This window comes from Myotis myotis, unplaced genomic scaffold (assembly GCF_014108235.1).
Source record: "Myotis myotis isolate mMyoMyo1 unplaced genomic scaffold, mMyoMyo1.p scaffold_m19_p_1, whole genome shotgun sequence".
Classification (NCBI taxonomy): domain Eukaryota; kingdom Metazoa; phylum Chordata; class Mammalia; order Chiroptera; family Vespertilionidae; genus Myotis; species Myotis myotis.
This window is the reverse complement of record NW_023416313.1, coordinates 12,461,581-12,482,670: the sequence shown is the minus strand read 5'-3', so window position 1 is coordinate 12,482,670 and position 21,090 is coordinate 12,461,581. Positions and strand designations below refer to the sequence as shown.

General features: G+C 41.9%; 1 protein-coding gene across 2 annotated transcripts in view; it reads left to right on the top strand.

Moving 5' to 3' along the window:
* Window positions 1-21,090, top strand: part of ADGRA3 (adhesion G protein-coupled receptor A3) — a 110,775-nt gene that overhangs the window by 11,251 nt on the left and 78,434 nt on the right. For both annotated transcript variants that reach the window (XM_036330143.1, XM_036330133.1), the window contains exon 2: window positions 17,344-17,415. In XM_036330143.1, coding sequence (XP_036186036.1) covers window positions 17,344-17,415 — 72 coding nt within the window. The remainder of the gene's footprint in view (window positions 1-17,343; window positions 17,416-21,090) is intronic.

Genomic DNA, 21,090 nt, shown 5'->3' with positions numbered 1-21,090 from the left:
TACATTTTGAGAAATTACCACTTATCTTTTCTACATTGTAAACATTTCCCCAAGTTTGTGATGTTTCTCCTCGGCCTACACGGCCCTGTTTTTCCTCTGTAAGATAAACTCCTCCCTTTAGAATGAAACTTCTTAGAAAGTAGTTTGAACCCATCAATTTCATTTTCTTACCTCTCATGTTACTTTTAGCTCATTGCTGCCCAGTGTCTGCCTAGATTCAAGCATCTTTCATTCACCACTACCTGTGTCTGCTTCTGGTCCTTAGCTCCATGGTCACCACATCTGCTATCACATTCACTAATTATTGAATTTTGGCCACTTTATGTTGTTTGGGCTCAGAAGCGCCTACGGGGAAGTGGCTGGCTCTCCCATATCGTTTCCCTGCCAGGATAAACCTGGGATGTGCAGTACCTCCCAGGGACGGCCTGCCTTTTGAGGGAAGGCTCTTGGGAATAGTTGTCACCCAGTCTGTGCCCTAGAGAAATAGAGATTGTCTACTTGAGCTGATTGCCTGCTTAAAGAACCCTAGTTAGCTGATAGAGTAGGACTTGAGTTTTCAGGGCTCCTTGCTGAGAAGAAGAAAGCATTTGTGTCTTCTCTCAGGAATAAAGTTGGAAACCAAGTCCACCAGTTTACTCAGCTTACTAGAAGTTAGCAGCCACAGTCTGGGACTATCCATGACCCTAATATCCTTGTCAGACTTTCGCTTTTTTTAAAAAAAATAGCTACTTGCATTTTTATTTTATTTTTTCACTTTTTTATTTTTCAATGACAGTTGGCATTCAGTATTATTTTGTATTAGCTTCAGGTGTACAGCATAGTGGTTAGAGTTTTATATAATTTACACAGGGATCTCCCCGGTAAGTGTAGCACCCACCTGGCCCCACACGTAGCGATTATAGTATTATGGACTGTGTTCCCCATGCTGTACTTTACATCTCGGTGACTGTTTTGTAACTGCCAATCTGTACCACTTAATCCCTTCACCTTTTCACCCAGACCCCAACCCCCTACCCCTCTGGCAACGATCAGTTTTGTTCTCTGAATCTCTGAATCTGTTTCTGTTCTGTTTGTTCATTTATTTTGTTCTTTAGATTCCAGTGTTAACCTTTGTAATGTCCTCAGGTCCTTATGTTAGTGTGCCCACCTTTTCCCATTTTAGTGATTATAAAACCCTTCAAATTGCAGGTGTTCTGTTGTTCCTGTGTCACTGCATGCAACAGATGGGGGGCGGTTTTGAAGACCTCTGCACTGTCTTCGTATGTCCAGGGGTCGAGTAGATGGTGGCAGCTGTTTAATGGGAAGGAAAGTGTGGATAGCCCTGGGCCTTTAGTCAATGGCTAACGGGCCCCACTGTGCCCAGGAAAGTATTTCTGGGAGGCGACCATAACATGCTTCACTCATGTTCTCACTTGTTCCTTTTTAATTTCATATGAAAGTATGTGGTTGTATTTTATTCCAATTGAGTTTCTATTCCAGCGGTGCAGTTATTTTTCTGTTGGGATGCTACAGGAAGGTAAAGAGAAGCTAAAGATCTTGGTCTTCTTCTCATTGTTCTCTTTCAAGAGAATATTTTAGAAAACACTTCTTAGCTTTCTGAGGAAATGAATTTGACAGACCTGCTGTTCCTAGTTTTGAGGTAACCTTTAAAGGCACCATGATTGATCCCTAACCAGTTTGGCTCAGTGAATAGAGCATCGGCCTGTGGACTGAAGGGTCCCGGGTTTGGTTCAATTCCGGTCAAGGCACATGCCTGGGTTGCAGGCTCAATCCCCAGTAGCGGGCGTTCAGGAGGCAGCCAGTCAGTGATTCTCTCTTATCATTGATGTTTCTATCTCTCTCGCCCTCTCTCTCTCTCTGAAATCAATAAAAATATATTTAAAAGGCACCATGATTAAGTTACATAGTTTAAAAATGTATCTTTCAGACATTAGTTTGACTTTTTTTTTTTAAAATGGTCTAATAAGTATTTTGAACTACCATGAGGAGAGAAACCTAAGGTATTTGTAAAACTTTTTGGCCTTCAGAACTTTATATGTAAGTGCACTTTACAGATTTAAATGCTCTAACAACCGGCATTCAGATATGTATCATGTGCCGGGTACTGGGCCAAATACAGCATCACAACTGTAAAACAACTTAATGAGGTTGGTACTGCCCCCTGTTACAGCTGTGCCAGCTGAGTGTGAACAGGTAAATTGCTCCTCCCAATTTACATGCTTTGAATTCTGGCCCAGGATTATGACCCTTTTGCCTGTAATTCTCACTGTTGTTCTATCTATAAAAGTTACAGGCAACCTAATCGCTCATTGTAGCAGCCGGGCTGGGATAAGCCTTTTTTAAAACAAAGGATACAGGGGTTTGTTTGTTTATGCTGAACCTTTTCTTTAAAGGTGGCTGACTGGTGGGAAAACAGAGTAACTGAGAATCTTCACCCAGCACATTTGATGTCCTAGGAAGTAATTGCTGAAGGAAAGAATTTTAACATCCCTTTTTACTATCGTCAAGTGGTTTTGGGAGTGACCTCGGGCGGTCATACTGAGGTCTGCAATGTAGTATTATAGATTATTAAATAATCAGTCCTTCTCTTATCTGTATCCTTGAGATGGAAAATTTTATCCTAGAATAATAAATGACCTGCCCTCAAACCTAGCCGCCATGTGAGGATGAAAGCAGTAACAACATCATCAGGAGGGTAGCTGCATTTTTGGTAGGCCTTCATCTGAAGGGAAAAGAACACTAACTCTCTTTTTAGGGAGGGTTCACTTCTGCATGTCAGCGTCCTGCTGGGTGAGCAGAGAACTGGCGCCTCCTGCCTCTTACTTGATAAAGGCGACCAGAAGGGAGGACACAGAGGAAACCCCAAGGAGACTGGCCGGATACAGGGCCTCCCATTGGCTCTGCTGCTCAGAGGAATCGTGACCCTTCACAACTCCTCATCGCTCTGCCCCTCACTTTCTCGATAGAACCACCAGGTTTTAAACTAGAACGTCTCTCAGGACTCTCGGCTGAAATTCTGTGATTTTACGTATCCCACAAAAGCAAACCAAACCTGATAAGATGACCGAGGTATTTCTGAAATCCTGTAGTTTACAGGCACATTGAATGAAGCTCAGATCATGCTATTAGATCTCATTCATTGTACACATTAGAGTGGTAAGTAAATGCAGGGCCTGCTTTCTTGGGGGTGGGGTGAGAGCAGAGGTTGGTGTTGGGTCTGTTTAGTCCTAAGCTCCTGGCCTGCTGGGATCCTGCCTGAGCCTTGCATGCCTTTCCTCACCACCCAAAGCCCTGATTGCCCCCACTCACCTGCTGAGACCTGCCCTCAGTCCCCGGGGCAATACCCATATGGGGCCTTGTGCTCTCCTGTTAACTGAATTTTTATTTTTATTTTTTTATTTTTTGTCCCTGAGGTCTCATCTTTAAGATCTGAACACTTGAGGAGCTGATTAGCAACTTTGTTTGTTTCTTTGCATGTCCCTATTTCTTCCTCTGGGGTATAGATTTTTAGGACATATTCTTCACAGGAATATAGATCTTTAAACCTCACTGAGTCAACCAGCCTGCTTGTTGGGATTGCTGAGTACCAAAAGAATGTGTAGGATGTCCACAATGTTTGGAAACAGACATATTGTTAGCCCAGCGAAGATACCCTACATGACTTTACACACACACGCACAATATTTTCCTTTTATTTCTAGGCTTTAGAGACATCCTGCAGATTCTGTATCACACGGTGATTTTTGCTCGCCTGTATTCCCCCGCCCCTTCCAGGTTTCCTCCAGCACCAGCCATCTGGCTAATTCTGTCTCACAGCAGTTTCCTGTTGACCCTTTCCTCCTAACTCCCTCCCTCTGGGTGAACAGGCCAGTTCCTGGTCATGACCCCGCCAGCAGTTGTGAAAGTTACATTTGGGGTCAGAGTTGGCTATGATGTCACTTCTGTAGTAGAACCATCGATGTGGCAAATAGATTTCTCAGAAGTCTTCACCAGTGAAGCGAGAGTGGCCATTAGGAATGAGTGGAGCTTATCAGGGAAATGCGGGGACACGTGATTTGGTGGGACAAGAAGGTGGCAGCACACGGGCTGTTGTTGGCCAGGGCCCCTGGAAGCCCAGAGCTCTGTAAATGACTAGATTCATCGTTTCTTTGGTTTTATAATCATAGAATCACATGGCTTTTTTGTACATCTCAAGGTTGTTCACTATTTGAGAGTTTCAACAGCTACTTTAAAATTGTGGCTCAGCCACTGAAATTTACAAATAGGCTCAAGAGGCTTCTTACCAGTAGCATTATTTAGATTCTATATTTAGCAGGAAGCTCTCTCCCTTTAAAAATAATCAATTTCACTCCTCAGCGATAGTTTCCAAAATGTGCTCTCCAAGTATTTTATGGAGAGTGGCTCCCAGGGTTTGGACCAGTTGCCGGAGGATCTCTGGGAGATTGTATTGGAGTAAAATGCTGGTTCTCATTTATTAAATTCCTGGGAGATTGTATTGGTGTAAAATGCTGGTTCCCATATTAAGTTCCTACAAATTAGTTGAAAAAGACAGGTGATCCATTAGAAATATGGGCCAGGTAATGTTTGCTGAGTGTGTCAGATCCTGACGGAGTACTTTAAGTCCTGTAGTAGTCAGTTCTCATATTTCCCTAATGAGAGCATCATTAGTATGATCCCTCTTGTGCCTGAGGGAGTAGGGCATAGAAGCTCATGAATTTCCTGAGGTCACCCAGGCAGTAAGTGATGCAACCGGGATCTGACCCCAGGTAGTCTGACTCCAGAGCCCATACTTATAAGCAGTATGGTGCAATGATCAAAGGACGTTTCCAGACCGTCCCAGGAAGGGAACAGCAATTCACAATGGAAAATACAAATTAAAATTATGAGGACCCACTTTTCACTACCCCGATTCAAGTGAGACTCTGACCAGCATGCTGCATAGGCGGTGCACTTACTTGCATCTCCACCCTCCCCCCCCCCCCCCCCCCACACACACACCCTCCCAACCCCATTCATTAGCTTAGGACAGTGGTCGGCAAACTCATTAGTCAACAGAGCCAAATATCAACAGTACAGCGATTGAAATTTCTTTTGAGAGCCAAGTTTTTTAAACTTAAACTATATAGGTAGGTACATTGTTATTAACTTAATTGGGGTACTCCTAAGCTGGCCTTTGCTAAAAACGTCCTCAATCTGATTGAGGTACGTTCGCTGAGGTCGACCCCTTCCAACTCTCCCATCCACACTCGTCCTGTATACTTGTTTCGTCTATCTCCATTCTGAAAACTGACTTCTGCGCATGGCCACAAAGTTTCAATCATACTGTACGTGTGTGCCCGCATGTGGTATTTTGTGGAAGAGCCACACTCAAGGGGCCAAAGAGCCGCATGTGGCTCGCGAGCCGCGGTTTGCTCACCACTGGCTTAGGAGCATCCTCTTATTGGAGACCAGGTTCTTTTGCAGCCAACTCCACCCAGCAGAGGGCCCACTCACTCAGTGCCTGGACTCCTGGCCTACAGAGCTGTGAGCCAGTAAACAGGTGTTGATGTAAAGCATGCAGTTTACTGTGATTTGTTACACAGCAATAGGAGACCCATACCGTCCTTTGAAAAAAATTTTCTCTTCCTGTCTTATGCCTTTTGGATTTCTACTTTAAAAAAAGTAAAGTTCAGAAACATTTCCCCTAATCATTGTGCTTTTCTGCAACATTGACACTGTTCACTTGGGATCCGTCCTGCATCCCTCTGGTAGCACGTAGCACTTGGAAGCATGTGTGCTGTTAGTCCTTGAGGTCCATGTTTGTGTCCTCAGTGTCACTCCCAGCACACAGTAGGTGCTCAGATTTATTCTCAGATCTATACTATGAGTAGTTGTGAAATTTCAGCTTAAAAACCAAAGATCCTAGAAGAACCTCAGTGTGGTCTCAGTAGAAAGCTCTCCATTCATTTAACATGCCAAATAAATTTGCTTTTATTGTATTCATAAATATGAAGCATCTAGTGTTATTTATGATGTACCCACACCTTGAAATATGGGCTCCCTGCTCTCATGGTGCTGATTTGTTCATAAGATAAGATGAAGTGTTATTTAATAAACAGCTTTTCATTTTGAGGCAGTTTTGAAAGCTGTCTAGTTTTTCTTTATCACCCGAATGCTATTCAATTACATGTAAACGTACTGTTTAATGCTAAAGCAGAAAAATAGATTATTTTCTTTTTATTTATGAAACTGCTGAATAAAGAATCTGAAATAATTATAAGAAAAACAGACCTTAAAACAATGTCAGGTCTTTAATAAAAATGCCTGGGCACTTGAAAGGTTATTTAATGACCCACTGGAGTAGTTAAGGGTGGCCACAGGCCCAGGTTGATACCTGTTGTCCTAGTGTAAATACTAATGGTACCTCCTTTTAGTCCCTGGTGTCTGTGTGATGATAAACTATATTGTGACCCTCAAGTAGGATGTTAGCTGTCAATATCTTTGACTTGCTGGCTCATTTTGAATAATTGTTCACTTGCGTAGAGAGAAGTTGGTATTGCATACAGCTCCAAGAGGGCAGGTGGGTATACGGAACTCTCCCCCAATTCACCAGATCTATAGAAAAAATGGGGGGGGGAGGGTAGGAGGACAAAGTGGGCTTACAGTTGTGAGTATGTGAAACAGAGTGTATTCTTGTATTATCCCTTATTTATTGTATTACTAGTGGCCCGGTTCACGAAATCTGTGCACATTAAAAGGGAATTAATTGGAGGAAATATTTTAATATTGCTATTTGCCCTTTCTCTATAATAGAAGTGTCAGATGAAAGAAAATTAGTAAAATGTATATGAAAATCTTCCTCCTGTCAGAGTCTGGGGAACTCCGCGGGACCCAGAGTCAAGTCCCCGCCCATCCATGTGCACCTCGAAATCATGCGAGACCCAGACCTGGCCGGCCCCACCCCCATTGGGCGACATCCAGACCCAGCGGGCACAGCCTCAGGCCCCCTGACCCAGCGCCAGGGCGGGGGGCACGGCCCCAGGTCACCCAGCCCGACCACACACAGCCTCAGGTCCCTGGTGATCGCTCGTTACGGAAACCCTGCCTCTGCTGTGGGCGCAGCCATCTTGTGATGTCATGACAGAGTGAGGGTCAATTTGCATATTACCTCGTTATTATATAGGATTTTCCATAGGAACAACTGTAAGCCTACTTTTGCCCCACTCTGTATATTGAAGAGTTTTGTATGGGAGAGCAGATGCTATAGATTTTGTCAGAAGGCGACGTAGTGGCCTGGGTGGTCGATTAGCAGCGGATGCAGACGAATGGAAAAGTCTGGGCCTCAGCTTTACCATTTTCTGGTTGTGGTGTTGTCCCATTGCTTGCAACTTTCCAGCGTGTGCTTTAAGTGCTCCGCCACATGCGCCCTTCACAAAAGCCCTGCGTTTCCTCTCAGAAATGCCCAGAATGGCTTAGAGATGAGGCATTAAGTGACTGAGAGTAAGGATCTTGTCTCAAGTCATGAAGCCAGATCCTCGAGTTGAGATTTAAATTCAGGTCCTTTGTAATCCACAGTCTATCCTCTGACATTGTCTCTCATGCTCAATAATTCTTAGGACAGAGCAGAGACTGGAAACTGATCCCTAACCAGAAATTGGTTAGAGTCACCAGGTCAGGGAACAGAGCCTCACATCGCTTCCCCAGGCCCAGCATCTGACCCCCTTGCTTTGCGCTGGGCACTGGGATGCTGGACCAGGACGGCTGTGGCACCCTGACTGTTTTACAGGGACCCTGGGGCTCTAACTCAGGTTGACATATGAAGTGTTCTGTTTAACAGGCACGTTTGTGATTAACGGTCATCATTCTGTTAAGTGAAGGGTAGTTGATGTTTTGGCAAAATTTGTAAAGGAAAATGTCAGCCAACCTGCATGAGGGGGAAACCATGCCTGCCCTCTAGGGGGAAACCATTTAGCATCTGGAGAGGAGGGTGAAGGAGAGATAGTCCTCGACTTTTAGGAAAAGACCCCTTCCCAACCCCCCTAAGTGGATATGCACTGAACCACGGTTGTTTCCTTTTCCCCCTTCCCTTCCAAAACTCTGCTGAAAATGACAGAAAAACAAAACAAAACACACACACACATAAAATATGAGCAGACCCATAACTAACGGGTCTGGGAAATGAGAAAGGTGTTCCAGTGGTGCAGAAGCATTGAGGACAATGTAGTATAAATAAAACAGATGGGATCAGATTGATGGTGACATTACACAGCACAGGGACTTACAGCCCAGTAGAGAGGAGAGCGGGGATAGCTAGAAAAATGAATTTTCTTGTCGAGATCCTGGAAGATTTCCAAGAATTGAATCTATAGGGAGTGGCAACAAAAGTGGGTGAGCAGAGAGCTGGCCCAGAATGTGCACGCCTCGAACAGCTGCTCTCACTCTGCTTTCGGTGAGTTTGGCTCAAAGGCTTGGTGGCAGGGTTTGCCTCCCTGAGAAAGCCCTTCCGCTTAGTTTTCAATAAACTGGGAGACTTGCCAAGGTAGAACATTGGTGGGGGGTTGTAGCCAGAAGGAGAAATCCTAGGGGACCCCAGATTTCTTTTGTGTCCCTACTTTCCAAGGATATGTGACTTCTGAACCTTGAAATAAAGGCACTTTTGTTCCACCTCCTTTTTCTACCCATTCACTCTTATTCTCTTTTTAATCATTTAGCAGCCCTCCCCTGGAAAGGGACTCTCATCAATCCAGACCCCCCTTTGTAAGTGTGAGCAGGCACCAGGGGTCATCAGGTACTTGAAAGGAAGTCAACAGGATGATCAGCGCAAAGCTAGGACAGGAAAATTGTCATTCCTAGTCTCAGACCTAAGAGAACAACTTTATAAAGCAAGAGCACCCATGGGTGAGGGGTGTGAGAAGAGGAGGTCTGAGAAGTGAACAGTGAGGTGGTAATGTTAGGAAGCTCTGGCTGAGGCAGGAGATGGGATCAAGACGAAAGTGGGAACTGCTTAGAACTCAGAAAATAGTAGTCTGGCCCAGCCGGCGTGGCTCAATGGTTGAGCATCGCCGACCAATGAACCAGAAGGTCAGGGTTCGATTCCCAGACAGGGCACGTGCCCTGGTTGTGGGTTCAATCCCCAGTGTGGGGCGTGCAGGAGACAGCTGGTCAATGATTCTCATCATTGATGTTTCTATCCCTCTCTCCCTCTCCCTCTCTGAAATCAATAAAAAACATATTGAAAAAAGAAAGAAAGAAAATAGCCCTCTGGAAAATTGAGCAGGGAATTTCTTCCAACATTCAAAGCAATAGGTTGAAGCTGAGCACTATGAAGCAGAATTAGATGTGGAGGATGAGTCCAGCAGACCAGTCTCCAACTAAGAAGCCCATGGAGAAGGAAGACTCAGCTGGTATTTCTTTGATTCTACGATTCCATCAAAGATCAGATGCCTGTTTCCAAAGACCTTATCAGTGAGGGAGCTGAGAGACAGTCCTTGTATGAGCTGGTTTCTCTAAAAATGTGTATTTCTTTCTCCCACACCATGAAATACCAACTCTTCGGTACTTACGTTGACACCCAGCCTTCTCATTTAGAGCCCTTCCGAGTCACTGGACCATTCTCCTTAATACATAGTATCATTTGAACACCGTGTTTATTTGAAAATAATTTTAAACTTATGTGAAGGTTAAAGGAATCAGAATAGTAAGCAGAAGCCCTGTTCAGATTTTGTTGTAACTCACTTTTATGCCTTTGCTTTCTCCGTTGCTTTTCTGCCCATGAATGTGTGATAAACATGTTTTCACTCATTTGGCAGTGTGATGCATACTTCCTAACCCACTGAGCTCTTTCTTTATAAAGGTGACCTTGACTTCATTTGTTTATGTTTTTGCATCTTTAGTCTTGGTAATATAATTTGGATATTTATGTAGATAGGGCATTGTTTGTATTTTTTACATGGTTAATTTAACACACTATTTTTTTCTTCCCAATTTTATTCTAATCATGCATCACTGGAAGTTGAACTATTTTCCTTATACATTAACTGGCAGCTGAGATGCGAGCCGCTTGAGTGATCGCTGTCCATGACACAAAGGAATCCCACCAGCCCCTCCTGAATGTTACATTCTGAGAGGTTTAACATTTCTGCTGCCTGTCATTATGCTGCTTGCCACAGAATATGCAGCCTCCTATTATACAACTTTTTATTTCAGGGATGTATCATATGAAACCTTCATGTATAAATTTTAAGCCATAATTAGGGGTCTCAACTTAAAATTCAACCACAGTTTGTGTATGCGCCAACATTGACAGCCACGGTTTAATTCATAAGTTATTCTTTCTTCTAGCAGCTGGAAATTTTCTTTTGATATCAATGTTAAGATGGTCCTAATTTTAGGAGAGTTATAATGTTGAAAAAAGTAACTTAGAATACTTTTATTGCAATATTAAAAGAAGAAAACTAGACATACTGTGGTAGAATTTTTGACCACCCCTCCCCCCAAATGTTCTTAAGCCTCAGATAGAAGAAAGGGGACTGTGAGAGGGGACTGATATTTGTGCTTCTCATCTGTTTCTGTTAAAGCCAGGGCATTACAGTGTTTTGTATCATTAATTCCCTAGAGAGGGATCTTAAAATATATATTCATTTCAGAGAGGGAGAGAGAGAGATAGAAACATCAATGATGAGAAAGAATCATTGATTGGCTGCCTCCTGCACGTCTCCCACTGGGGATCGAGCCCATAACCCAGGCATGTACCCTGGCTGGGATAGGTTGATGCTCAACCACTGAGCCACCCCAGCTGGACTAGAGAGGGATCTTTGACCAAACATAGAAACTTAAATCCAGCCATAATTTTATTTCATTCATTTATTGCACAGATACTGTGGGCATCTTGTCAATGGGACCTTCTGGGAACCATATGCCAGGGTGAGGTTAGACTTGCATTATTGTTGTTGGGGAAACAACTGGAAAACAAAGGGATATGAGGCAGAAGTGGGCATGGGAAGCCTTCGGCCTGGGATGCAGGTCTAGCACCTGTGAAAGGAAAGGGGGAGGGAAGGATGATCTGGTAGGAGGGGCCTCAGACTAAGGTTCAGTTACAGGAAAGCCTTGGCCAGCCCATCAGAAGCTCAGTGCAGAGATTGCCATCAGGGGGTCTTTACTGGCCAGGAGTGGAGCGCTTCTTACCAATGCTGTGCTCAGTCCTCGGATGGCATGGCCTGCAAAATGCATGGCCTGCCTGGACACTGAGGCAGACCCTCTCCAGCCGCAGGAGATCTGAACAGTGCCCTGCATATCCCCATCGTATGTACTTTTCATGGGGATGCAGTGATGGTCAAGGGCTCTACACTTCGAGAGTTTGACCTTTTCGTGGGAAACATGGTAAACACACAAACCCCTGAACAGTTACTTCAGATAATAAGTAGTGTTGTTAAAACAAGATGATATGACAGAGTGAGGGCAAAACATTTTTGACATACGAGAACTAAAGTATACCACCCAGAATTTTTTTTCTGCCAGAATGAATAAATGAGTGAATGGATGAATGAATGAACGAGTGAACGAATGAATGCCATTAAGAGGAGGACACATTGGTGAGTAATCAAATAATGCTTAGGACAAAATGTGTGTAATTGCTGATGGCATGTGGAGTTTCGTGTGATTTTAAAATAAAGATTATTCAAATTGATGGGGAGTTTGGAGTCCAGTAGGTACTCTCTTATTCTTACTTGCTTGGAAGAATTGCGGGGTGGGGGGGCGGGGGGGATGGGAAGAGATTAACCAAAGAACTTGTATGCATATATGCATAACCCATGGACACAGACAATAGTGTGGTGAAGACCTGGGGCGGGGGTAGGAGGTGGGTGAGGGATAGGAGTCAATGTCGAAAAAGGGGGGGGGGGGCGCATAGGTAATACTTTCAACAATAAAGATTAAAAAAAAGAATTTATTGAGAAACCAGCACTCAATTTTCATTTGCCTAGAAAGGCAGAAAAACTGGGACAGAGTACGCTAAAACAGGAGTGGACAGATTTTGCCTCTGAAGGGCCAGATAGTAAATGTTTTAGGCTCTGCTCGCCAGCCAGTCTGTGGATGCTACTCAGCTCTGCCATCATCACATGAAAGCCGCCATAGACAGTATGTCAGTAAATGGACATGGCTGTGTTCCACTCACACTTTCAGAGCGTTGACATTTGAATTTCATATAATTTTCATGTATCATAAAATATTATTCTTTACCATTTTCTTTTAACGATTGAAAAATATAAAAAACCATTCCTAGAGCCGATGGTCTGTCAGGAGACCAGGTGGAATGTTGGAGTTGGCTGACCCTGGACTAGAACTTCGAAGAACTTGTGGTGCAACCAGTTTTCATTTCTGGGATAAATGAAGCAAAGCACTGAACATATACTTTTGAGGAGTTAACATTCCTCGTTTTAGTGTATCAGAGAGGGTCTAAAGGTTTAGGGCCCCAAGCATGTCAAACTCACAGCCGGCGAACATGCTTGTTTGCCGGCCGCGAGTTTGACATGCTTGGAGGCCATATGTTCAATAGGTTAGTGACTCAAAAGCATCGCTTAGCTCTGCTGTCCATTTCCCTTGTACTTGAGGACAATGTAGCAATAACAAGTGTTAGTCTGCATGATGAATCTAATACACAGAATCAAATTGCATTACTAATCCTTGAGCAATCGTGCCAAGGGAGGGAAACATAATATTTAAATTCATACCTTCTTCCCTCAGTATGTCACTGATCTTTCTGTATGAATACCTGAAGAGCTCCCTCTCCCCAAATCTGCAGCGCCCCCCACCCCCATCTGCATGGGGTACCATTTTGTGGACCACTGTCACCTATCCCATAGTATGGGAACCAACCTAAATATCCAGTCATTGGCTTTTACAAACAATAGCACAATGAGAATTTTCTTATATAAGTATATAATTACACAACATTTAATGTAACGTATCTTGCAATGTACGAGTATATCTTTAGGATATCTTTCCAAAGAGGAATTAATGGATCAGTTATATATGCATTTGTATTTTTGCCCTCCATAGTGATTTTACTGATTTATAGCAAAATATGAGTGATTGTTTCCCTCTGAAAAAAAAAGCATATTTTTATCAACCCTTAGTGAGTGATATATGGTATCTTGCTTTTGTTTTAATTTACATTTCTCTCATGATTGGGATTGTATATTCCTTCATATGATTATGATTTATTGTTTATTTTAACTGGTCATGGCCTTTGCTAGTTTATTAGGGATTTTTTAAAAAGAGCTCTTTATATATTTGAAAAATTAGTCATTTGTTTTTGATAGTAGTTACACCTGTGTGTGGTTTATCTTTTTTTTTCCCCCCATTCTTTGTCAGAGAGTGGAAGGGAGGGAGGGGGAGAAAGAGAGGGAAAAACATCAATGTGAAAGAGACACATCTACTGATTGCCTCCTGAAGGAACCCTGACCCCGGGCTGGGAGCAAACCTGCAACCAGGCATTTGACCTTGACCAGGAATCAAATCTGAGACCCTTAGGTGCTCCGGCCAGTGCTCTAACCACTGAGAACACTGGCCAGAGCTGCTGATTATCATTTAACATTGCTTCTGGGTTTAAAATTTTCAAGAAGTTTTTAAAATGTACTACAGCTTAAAGTGTAGTCCTATTTGCTCCTTTCCTTAGGTCTTGAAAACCTTCAGTTGTTGAGGCTTCCAAATCTGCCCACCTTCCTTTTTTTTCTTTTCTCTTTCTGAGTCTGCCTTCCTTTTCATCAGACCTCCTGGGAGTCTCCTGCCTGCCTCTTCTAAGGGCACTTGTCCCTGGATTTCCGGCCCACCCTGATCCAGCATGATCTCATCTCCAAACCCTTATTTGCATCACAAACTGCCTTTTTTGAGTTAAGATCACAGTCACAGGTTCTGGGTGGACACATCTTTTGGAGGATCGCCCATGCCATCCACCACAATAACCCTGTTTGATTGTTTAGCTGATTTTTTTACCTCCAGTGGTTTTCGTTAATAATTATATTCCTAACATTTGATCTGAATATGTAATGCTCTTGAATTATATATTTTCATTTCCTCTCAAAAGGAGAATTATTCTCTACCCTCTGCCGTGCAGAGGTGTTATTAGCAGCATTCCATTCCAGGACCTGCAATAGCAAGCAACTGAGAGCATGTAATACTTAATTTTTCTTTCTTTCTGTTCCATAAACTTTAATTAAAAATAAAACAAAACAAAACCACAAACATGTTTATATTGTTTTACTCCTTTTTTCATTTTCAGCATAAATGATATACTGAACCACCTTGGGAATGTGTGGAGTTACAGCAGTGGACATGGAGCATGTATTACAGTGTTAAAATTCAAGAGGCCTGAGCCCAGCACAGCGCGCCTAAGCATTGTCTATACATCATGTGAGGTTATCACCATTAGTATAGAACAGAAACGGGTATATCTACACTTTATAACTTTAGTCAAGTTTTATATTTTTCACTTAGGTACCTCCTAGGAAGTTTGAAATTTCAAAGATGTCAGCAAAAATATTGATTATGAATGGGTGTTAGGTTTATAATGATACACGACATTATGCATTTTCTAGTTCTGCAGTCCCCTGTTTCAGAATTGAGTATAAAAACTGTCTGCGGGGTAGATTTATTCCTACTGATCCTGTTTTCTTGCACAGAATCCTTAAACACGGCAAGTAATGTGGAGACTGAATATATTAACAGGAGGTTGTAAATATATTTTTAAGGTTACAGTTATAACTTTTTAAGTGTGATGAAATGTCTTTTTACTCTCCTCAATAAAATCTATCATTTATTGGACCAAAGCCTTTATGACTGAGCAAATGAAGGTCCTTTGGCTGAATGAAATAATGCTGAGCGCAGTGAGTATTATGGTCACTGCCCGGACAGTGTTTCCCAGGCCACTTGCATGTCTGGGTTTCATTCTTCACTCAGACACAGGGCTCTTGTGTCACTGAGCTTAGCAAGTAGACTGGGCAGTTTTCCTTCTTTTTGGTTTATTGGTTATAAATTCTTGGTCACTGTAAAGTTCAACAGCTTTGCTCATTAAAACATGAATAATTATAGAAAATTAGAGAAGCTAGAAGACAGCTTGACGATCATTCTGGTCTAATTTTTTCCATCTTTAAAATGATGACATAGAATTCTCCCTAGAGAAGTGACTGTCACAGGCTAAACCATTCATTCCTAGTGGGGTCTCGGCTCAGGCCCTGGACTCTGGATGTTGTCACCATTGTTCTCTGCCCTACTGTTAGTGTCTAATAAGTTACATAAACATTTTTGGAGGATAAATAAATGTGATTCTTTAATCTCAAAGTATAAATAAAATGTTCTTTATTTTTTTATTGCTTAGATATAATTGTATTCAAAATTAACTCTGTTTTGAGCTGTGCTTAGCTGTTGAGAAAATATATTAAAAATCAGAGCCATAGTCTAGATATTTTAAAAGATACTGAAAGATTAAAAAGAACAAAAGAGAAATTAATAGAAGTCTCATCATTTTGATGTATTTCTTCCAAGTATTTTTGGGGGGGGGGGGGCGGGGGAGGGTGGAGGGATGTCTGGATTCTTTTCAATCAATGGTATCGGTTTTGTTGTTATAACTGATTGTAAGCATTTTCCTTTTCATCAAGTTTCTTTAAAAGAATCATTTTTAATGGTGTGTAACATTTTGTTGTTTGGATATATCACAATGTGATTATCTCCTCTTACTGACCTCTTTGGGAGTTTCTAACTTTGTCTGTTATAAATCGTGCTGAAATAGGTCACTGAAATAGGTATACTTCTTATCAGATTGGGTGACTTGTTAGCGTAGGGTTGATGCCTGGACAGCAGGATGGAGGCTCCTGGGTATGCACCCCCAGGCTGTTCAGTGAAGCTTTGCTTCAGGGACTTTGGTGGCCACGTGCCCGTCTGAGTTTGCTTTGCCCTTGCCAACTACCTCACTTTTAAAAACCTTTGCAATTTTGATTAGAGAACATTATATTGTACTTTAATTGGAACGCTTTTGATGACCATGTGTTCTTGGTCCCCTGGTTGTTGCTTTAGTAACAGCTCTGGGAAGAGGCCAAACACTACACAGTAATATACTTTGATTACAAGAAACATTAAAATGGGCGGGTCTGAGTCTTAGAACCAGGGAAACTGAATCTAACTGCTAAGGAATGCTCATTGGGTGTGTCGTGCATTCACTAGTTTCCTTCCATGTTTAGTCGGCAGGTATTATCCTACCTGTTTTATGACTGAGGGGACTCTGTTACAGAGAGGCGGAGTGACTTGCCCCAAATCAGTGTCACTTGAGAAGGATTGGAGATCTGGGTTCCAAACACAGGTGTACTTGACCTGAGAAGCTCCTAATGATCGTCCCATGTAGCAGGCTCTGAAATGTGAATCTGCATGAGTAGGAATTAAAAAACAAAACAAAACACATTTATATCTCAAGAAAGTTAGATGCCAAATGGGTGTTTTTATTTTAATACATTTTTAGAATATTGAAAGTAGTGAAAATGTACCTGAAATGTTAGGGTGCAGGCATTGTGTTACATGTGTATGTACATAGATGTGAGTGTTGCCCTGTCTGGGAGGGTGGGGTCACCACTCCACCTTGGACCCACTATGAAGGGTGCCCCAGAAGTTGTGCAGCCCTGAGTGTGATGGAGAATTTTCTGCCCAAGATACCAGCAGTGCCTCTCTTGACCAGCATGGAGTAGTTGGAGAACATGGAGTTTGGAGCAGAAATGTCCTGGGTTAGCCATGTGGCTCTGTCATTTGCTAGTGTAATCTTCCGTTTAACAGAACTTGATTCAGCTCCTATCTCTGTATGTGAGTGTGTGTGACAAGTATCTTTTCACATGTAGACACGTAGATTTGCATACTGTTAGATTAAAAATAATATTGCAAAGATATCTAGGGGGTATTTTATTTCTTTGTAAGGCCATTATTTTATAGAGTGCTTACATAATTTTCTGTTAAGTTTCCAATTTTTAAATAAGTATTCAACTTAGTAAGTTGATTAATTATATAAATGTATGTGGCATTCTTTATTCTTATATTGAACTGAGAGCTATTTTATGTTGACTTCTCTATTTTAAATTTTTGGTTCAATGTGACAGGAGCAATTTAAGAAGCGACAGATGTGTAAGCTCTTTTAGGTGGTTTTTCAAAGAAAGACAAAGAAACTTTTCTATTTTTGTTTTGGTCAGGCATTTCAAAAATTGGGGAAGGAGAGTGATAAAGGACTTCTTAGAATTTCTCGTAGATATAAATACAATGAGCTAAATTATTTTGATATTGATGGTGTACCTATATTAGGCAACTTACATTTTATTTTTCTGTCATTTTTAGGATTCTGAGTAACAATAAAATATCCGAGTTGAAGAATGGTTCATTTTCTGGGCTAAGTCTCCTTGAAAGATTGTGAGTATTCTTTTTAGTTTCTTATACATTTTTTATTTATTGATTTTAGAGAGAGAGAGAGAAGAAGGGGGAGAGAGAGAAACATCCATTTGTTGTTCCACTTATTTATTCATTCTCTGGTTGATTCTTGTATGTGCCTGATCGGGGATCAAACCCAAAACCGTTGTGTATCAAGATAATGCTCTAAGCAGCTGAGATACTGTAAGGGCCAGGGCAATGGGTATTCTTTTGTTATCGTCTGTTATTGTCATTTTACTTAAAATGATTGTATTGTTAATCTAGTTCTACAATCTCAACTTTTCAAAATAAAAATTTAGTTTTTCCAATGTTTTATTAGGAGAAATTTTAAGAATTGAATTTTAAAAACAACTAGTCATGATTTCACTTATGTATGGAATCAGAAAAACACAACAGATGAACAACCTAAATAAACAAACAAACTCAGAGATACAGAGAAGAAATTGATGGTTGGAGTGGGGTTGAGAGGATGAGTGAGGAGGAGGTTGAAAGAAATTAAGAACTATAAATTGTCAGTTGTAAAAACAGTTATGGGGATGTAAAGTACAGCATAGGACATACAACCAATATTGTAATAACTATATATGGTGTAAGGTGGGAACCAGATTTATTGGGGTGGTAACTTTGTAAGGTATATAAATGTAACTTTGTAAGGTATATAAGATATATTGATTAGTTGTACACCTGTAACTAATATAATGTGAACTGTAATTGAAATAAAAATTTAAAATAACAAACAACTAGTTAGACCAAAGGCCAGCAAACTTTCTGTAAAGGACTAGATAGTGAATATTTTAGGTTTTGTGGGCCGTATGATCTTTATCACAGTGACTCTATTCTGCCATTGTAGTGAGAGAGCAGCAGTAGACAACAAATAACTGAATTAATGTGGAGGTGACTCTATTTATAAAACAGGCCATGGGCATAGGTTGCTAGCCACTGGCTTTTAAAGTGTAGATGCTGTTTTTAAGTTCAGCAATGACATGAATGCCTCATAAAAGGAACAAGCTGCCAAAGTTGCATGGTTACAAAGCCCAGAAAGGAATCCCAGAATTTAAACACACACACACACACACACACACACACACACACACACACACACACACCAAGGTGGAAAATGTTTGGATAAACTTTTATGTTTTTATCCAGATATCTCTGAATGTGATCATTGTGTTTGGCTTAGCAATTAGGTATAGTTTTGCTTATGATCAGTTGTATTACAGGTAGCACTCATTTTCTGGCCTTGGTGAGTTTTACACAATGGATGTTTAATTTGCTTGCTTTCCAAATGCTGTTTTAGGATCGTGTTTCAAATTCCCATGTCACCCACACACTTAGGATAACCACTCAGAGTGCTTCAGGGAGCCACACAGGTTGGAACGTCTTTGCTGCTGAAAATCAGTCTTTCCTCATTTTCTTAGCCCTCTCTGTTGTGCTTCACTTTCTCTACTTCAAGGTGACCTTTCCTTGGCCATTTCACCTCCTGGCTTCTTCCACAATTGAAACTCCCACAGGACTTTATTGCTTCCATCACTGAGGTCTTATTTAAGCATAGACCCTCTATAGTGTTTGACCCTGCCTCCAAATACGGCCACATTTTGAAGGATTAGGGGTTAGGACTTCCACATAGGAATTGGGGTGGCGGCTACAATTCAGCCTTAAAGTTCAGATTGTGTTGTTTAAGGGTGAACTGTATATTGTTACTAAAAGAATTCTCTAAAATGTATACTTATACATTTTCCCCTCCCTTTTTTGGTAAATATATATATATATATATATATATATATATATATATATATATATTTTTTTTTTTTTTAGATTTTTAAGACTGTTTGTAATTGAGAACTCTGTGATTTCTCCATTCATCCCTTCCTCCTCCCGTCCATCTTCCCTCTTCATTTTATAATATTACTGCCGGGAGCCGGTCCATGCTTGCTGTTTCAAGGGACCTGGCATATATGGCATACTGTTCTTAATATGTTTGCTCACCTTCTTGGCACTATGTGTTTTAACCAAGGTCTCTGAGAAAGGTTGTTTCCCCAGGTAGGGATTTTCCCCTGAAGTTAGGGAGGGAATAAAACCTCTTAACTAGTGCCAGGTGGGTAATTAATCACTTTAACTACGAACAATCATGCTTAAGCTACATAATCTTTACTCCCTGGAATGGAGATAAGAAACGCCCTAACCTTTGTAATAGAGATTGATAGGATTGAATCAACTGGTATAAATACAGTTGTAACAAGACAGCAAGACACAGAACTTAGAATACAGAACTTAGAACACAGAACTTAGAAGACAGAACCAGGAGGCACAGAACCTACACAGAACTAGAGACAGAAGAACTTTGCTGGAGAGAACATGGCAAAAGATCCTGGACTGAACCTGACTACAGAAATGGGCAAGAGAACCTGACTAGAACCTGGTGACTGAACCTGGCTGGAGAACCTGGTGACTGAACCTGGCTGGAGAACCTAGCAAGAGAACATGGACACAGAACCTGGCTGGAGATCCTAAGCAGAACCTCTCTGGAGATCCAGACCAGAATTTGGCTGGAGATCCTGGCTAGGCTGCTGATCAACTGAACACTGTCTCCGTGTCCTTCCTTCTTCGCCGACTCCATCCACACCTTTGGGGACCCCTGGACCTGCTGGGGTTGGACCCCGGCATATTACTAGAGGCCCACTGCACGGATTTGTGCACTGTGAGGTCCCTAGGCCTGGCCTGCGGGGATCAGTGGACCTCTGCGTGGCCACAGCCTGGCCTTACCCACCAGCTCGTCGGGTTCCAGCCCACTGCCTGCGTCAGTCCCACACAGCATGAAGTAGTGTGTGAAGCGGCAGGTGGCCTGTAGGAGCCCCAGCCTGGGCACCGCGCTCGCCAGCCATCAGCCCGGTGTCTGGCATCTGTCTGTCAGCTGAGAGGTGCTCCTGCTGTGGGAGGGCACTGACCACCAGGAGGCAACTCTTGCATTGAGCGTCTGCTCCCTGGTGGTCAGTGCATGTCATAGCTACGGGCTGGTCATCTTCTTGTCCAGTCATCTGGTCACTTAGGCTTTTATATAGAGAGAGCATTCTTGTGTTGTGTTATATATGGGTCAGAATTTAGTGACACTCTCCTATACTCTAATTACTGACACTAGAATAGAATTGCATAGTGGTCAGTGTGTCTGACTTTTCAATGTATTCATCTCCCTCCCCCTCCCACCCCCCCACCCCGCCACTCAAGTGATGGGTCCAGGCCACCAAAGCATCTCTTTCTAGTGATTGATAGAGCCAGCCTTAGCCAATAAGAGATGAGGGATGGTTAGCTTTGAGGTTTCAGAGAAAGATTTCCCAGTTCCTAAGAAAAGAAAGTCTCTATTCCTTTTCACGACTTTTTTCTTGGAAATGATTTTTGGACCTGAGATATGATGTCATGATTGAAGTTTAGCCTGAAGGTAAACTTAACTTTCTGAGCATGGGGATCTGAGAGATAGATGGAACCAACTAAGGCTTCCTTACTTATTGATTTCCTGTAATACTAGGGAATTTTTATTTTTTTATTGTGGAAGCTGTTTCAAGTAGAGGTTTCTGATATTTGTACTTAAAATGTGTTTTTTCCTTATATACTTTGTATTTTTGCCTAAAGGAGCTAGCTCTTTTTCTAACATCTATTTAA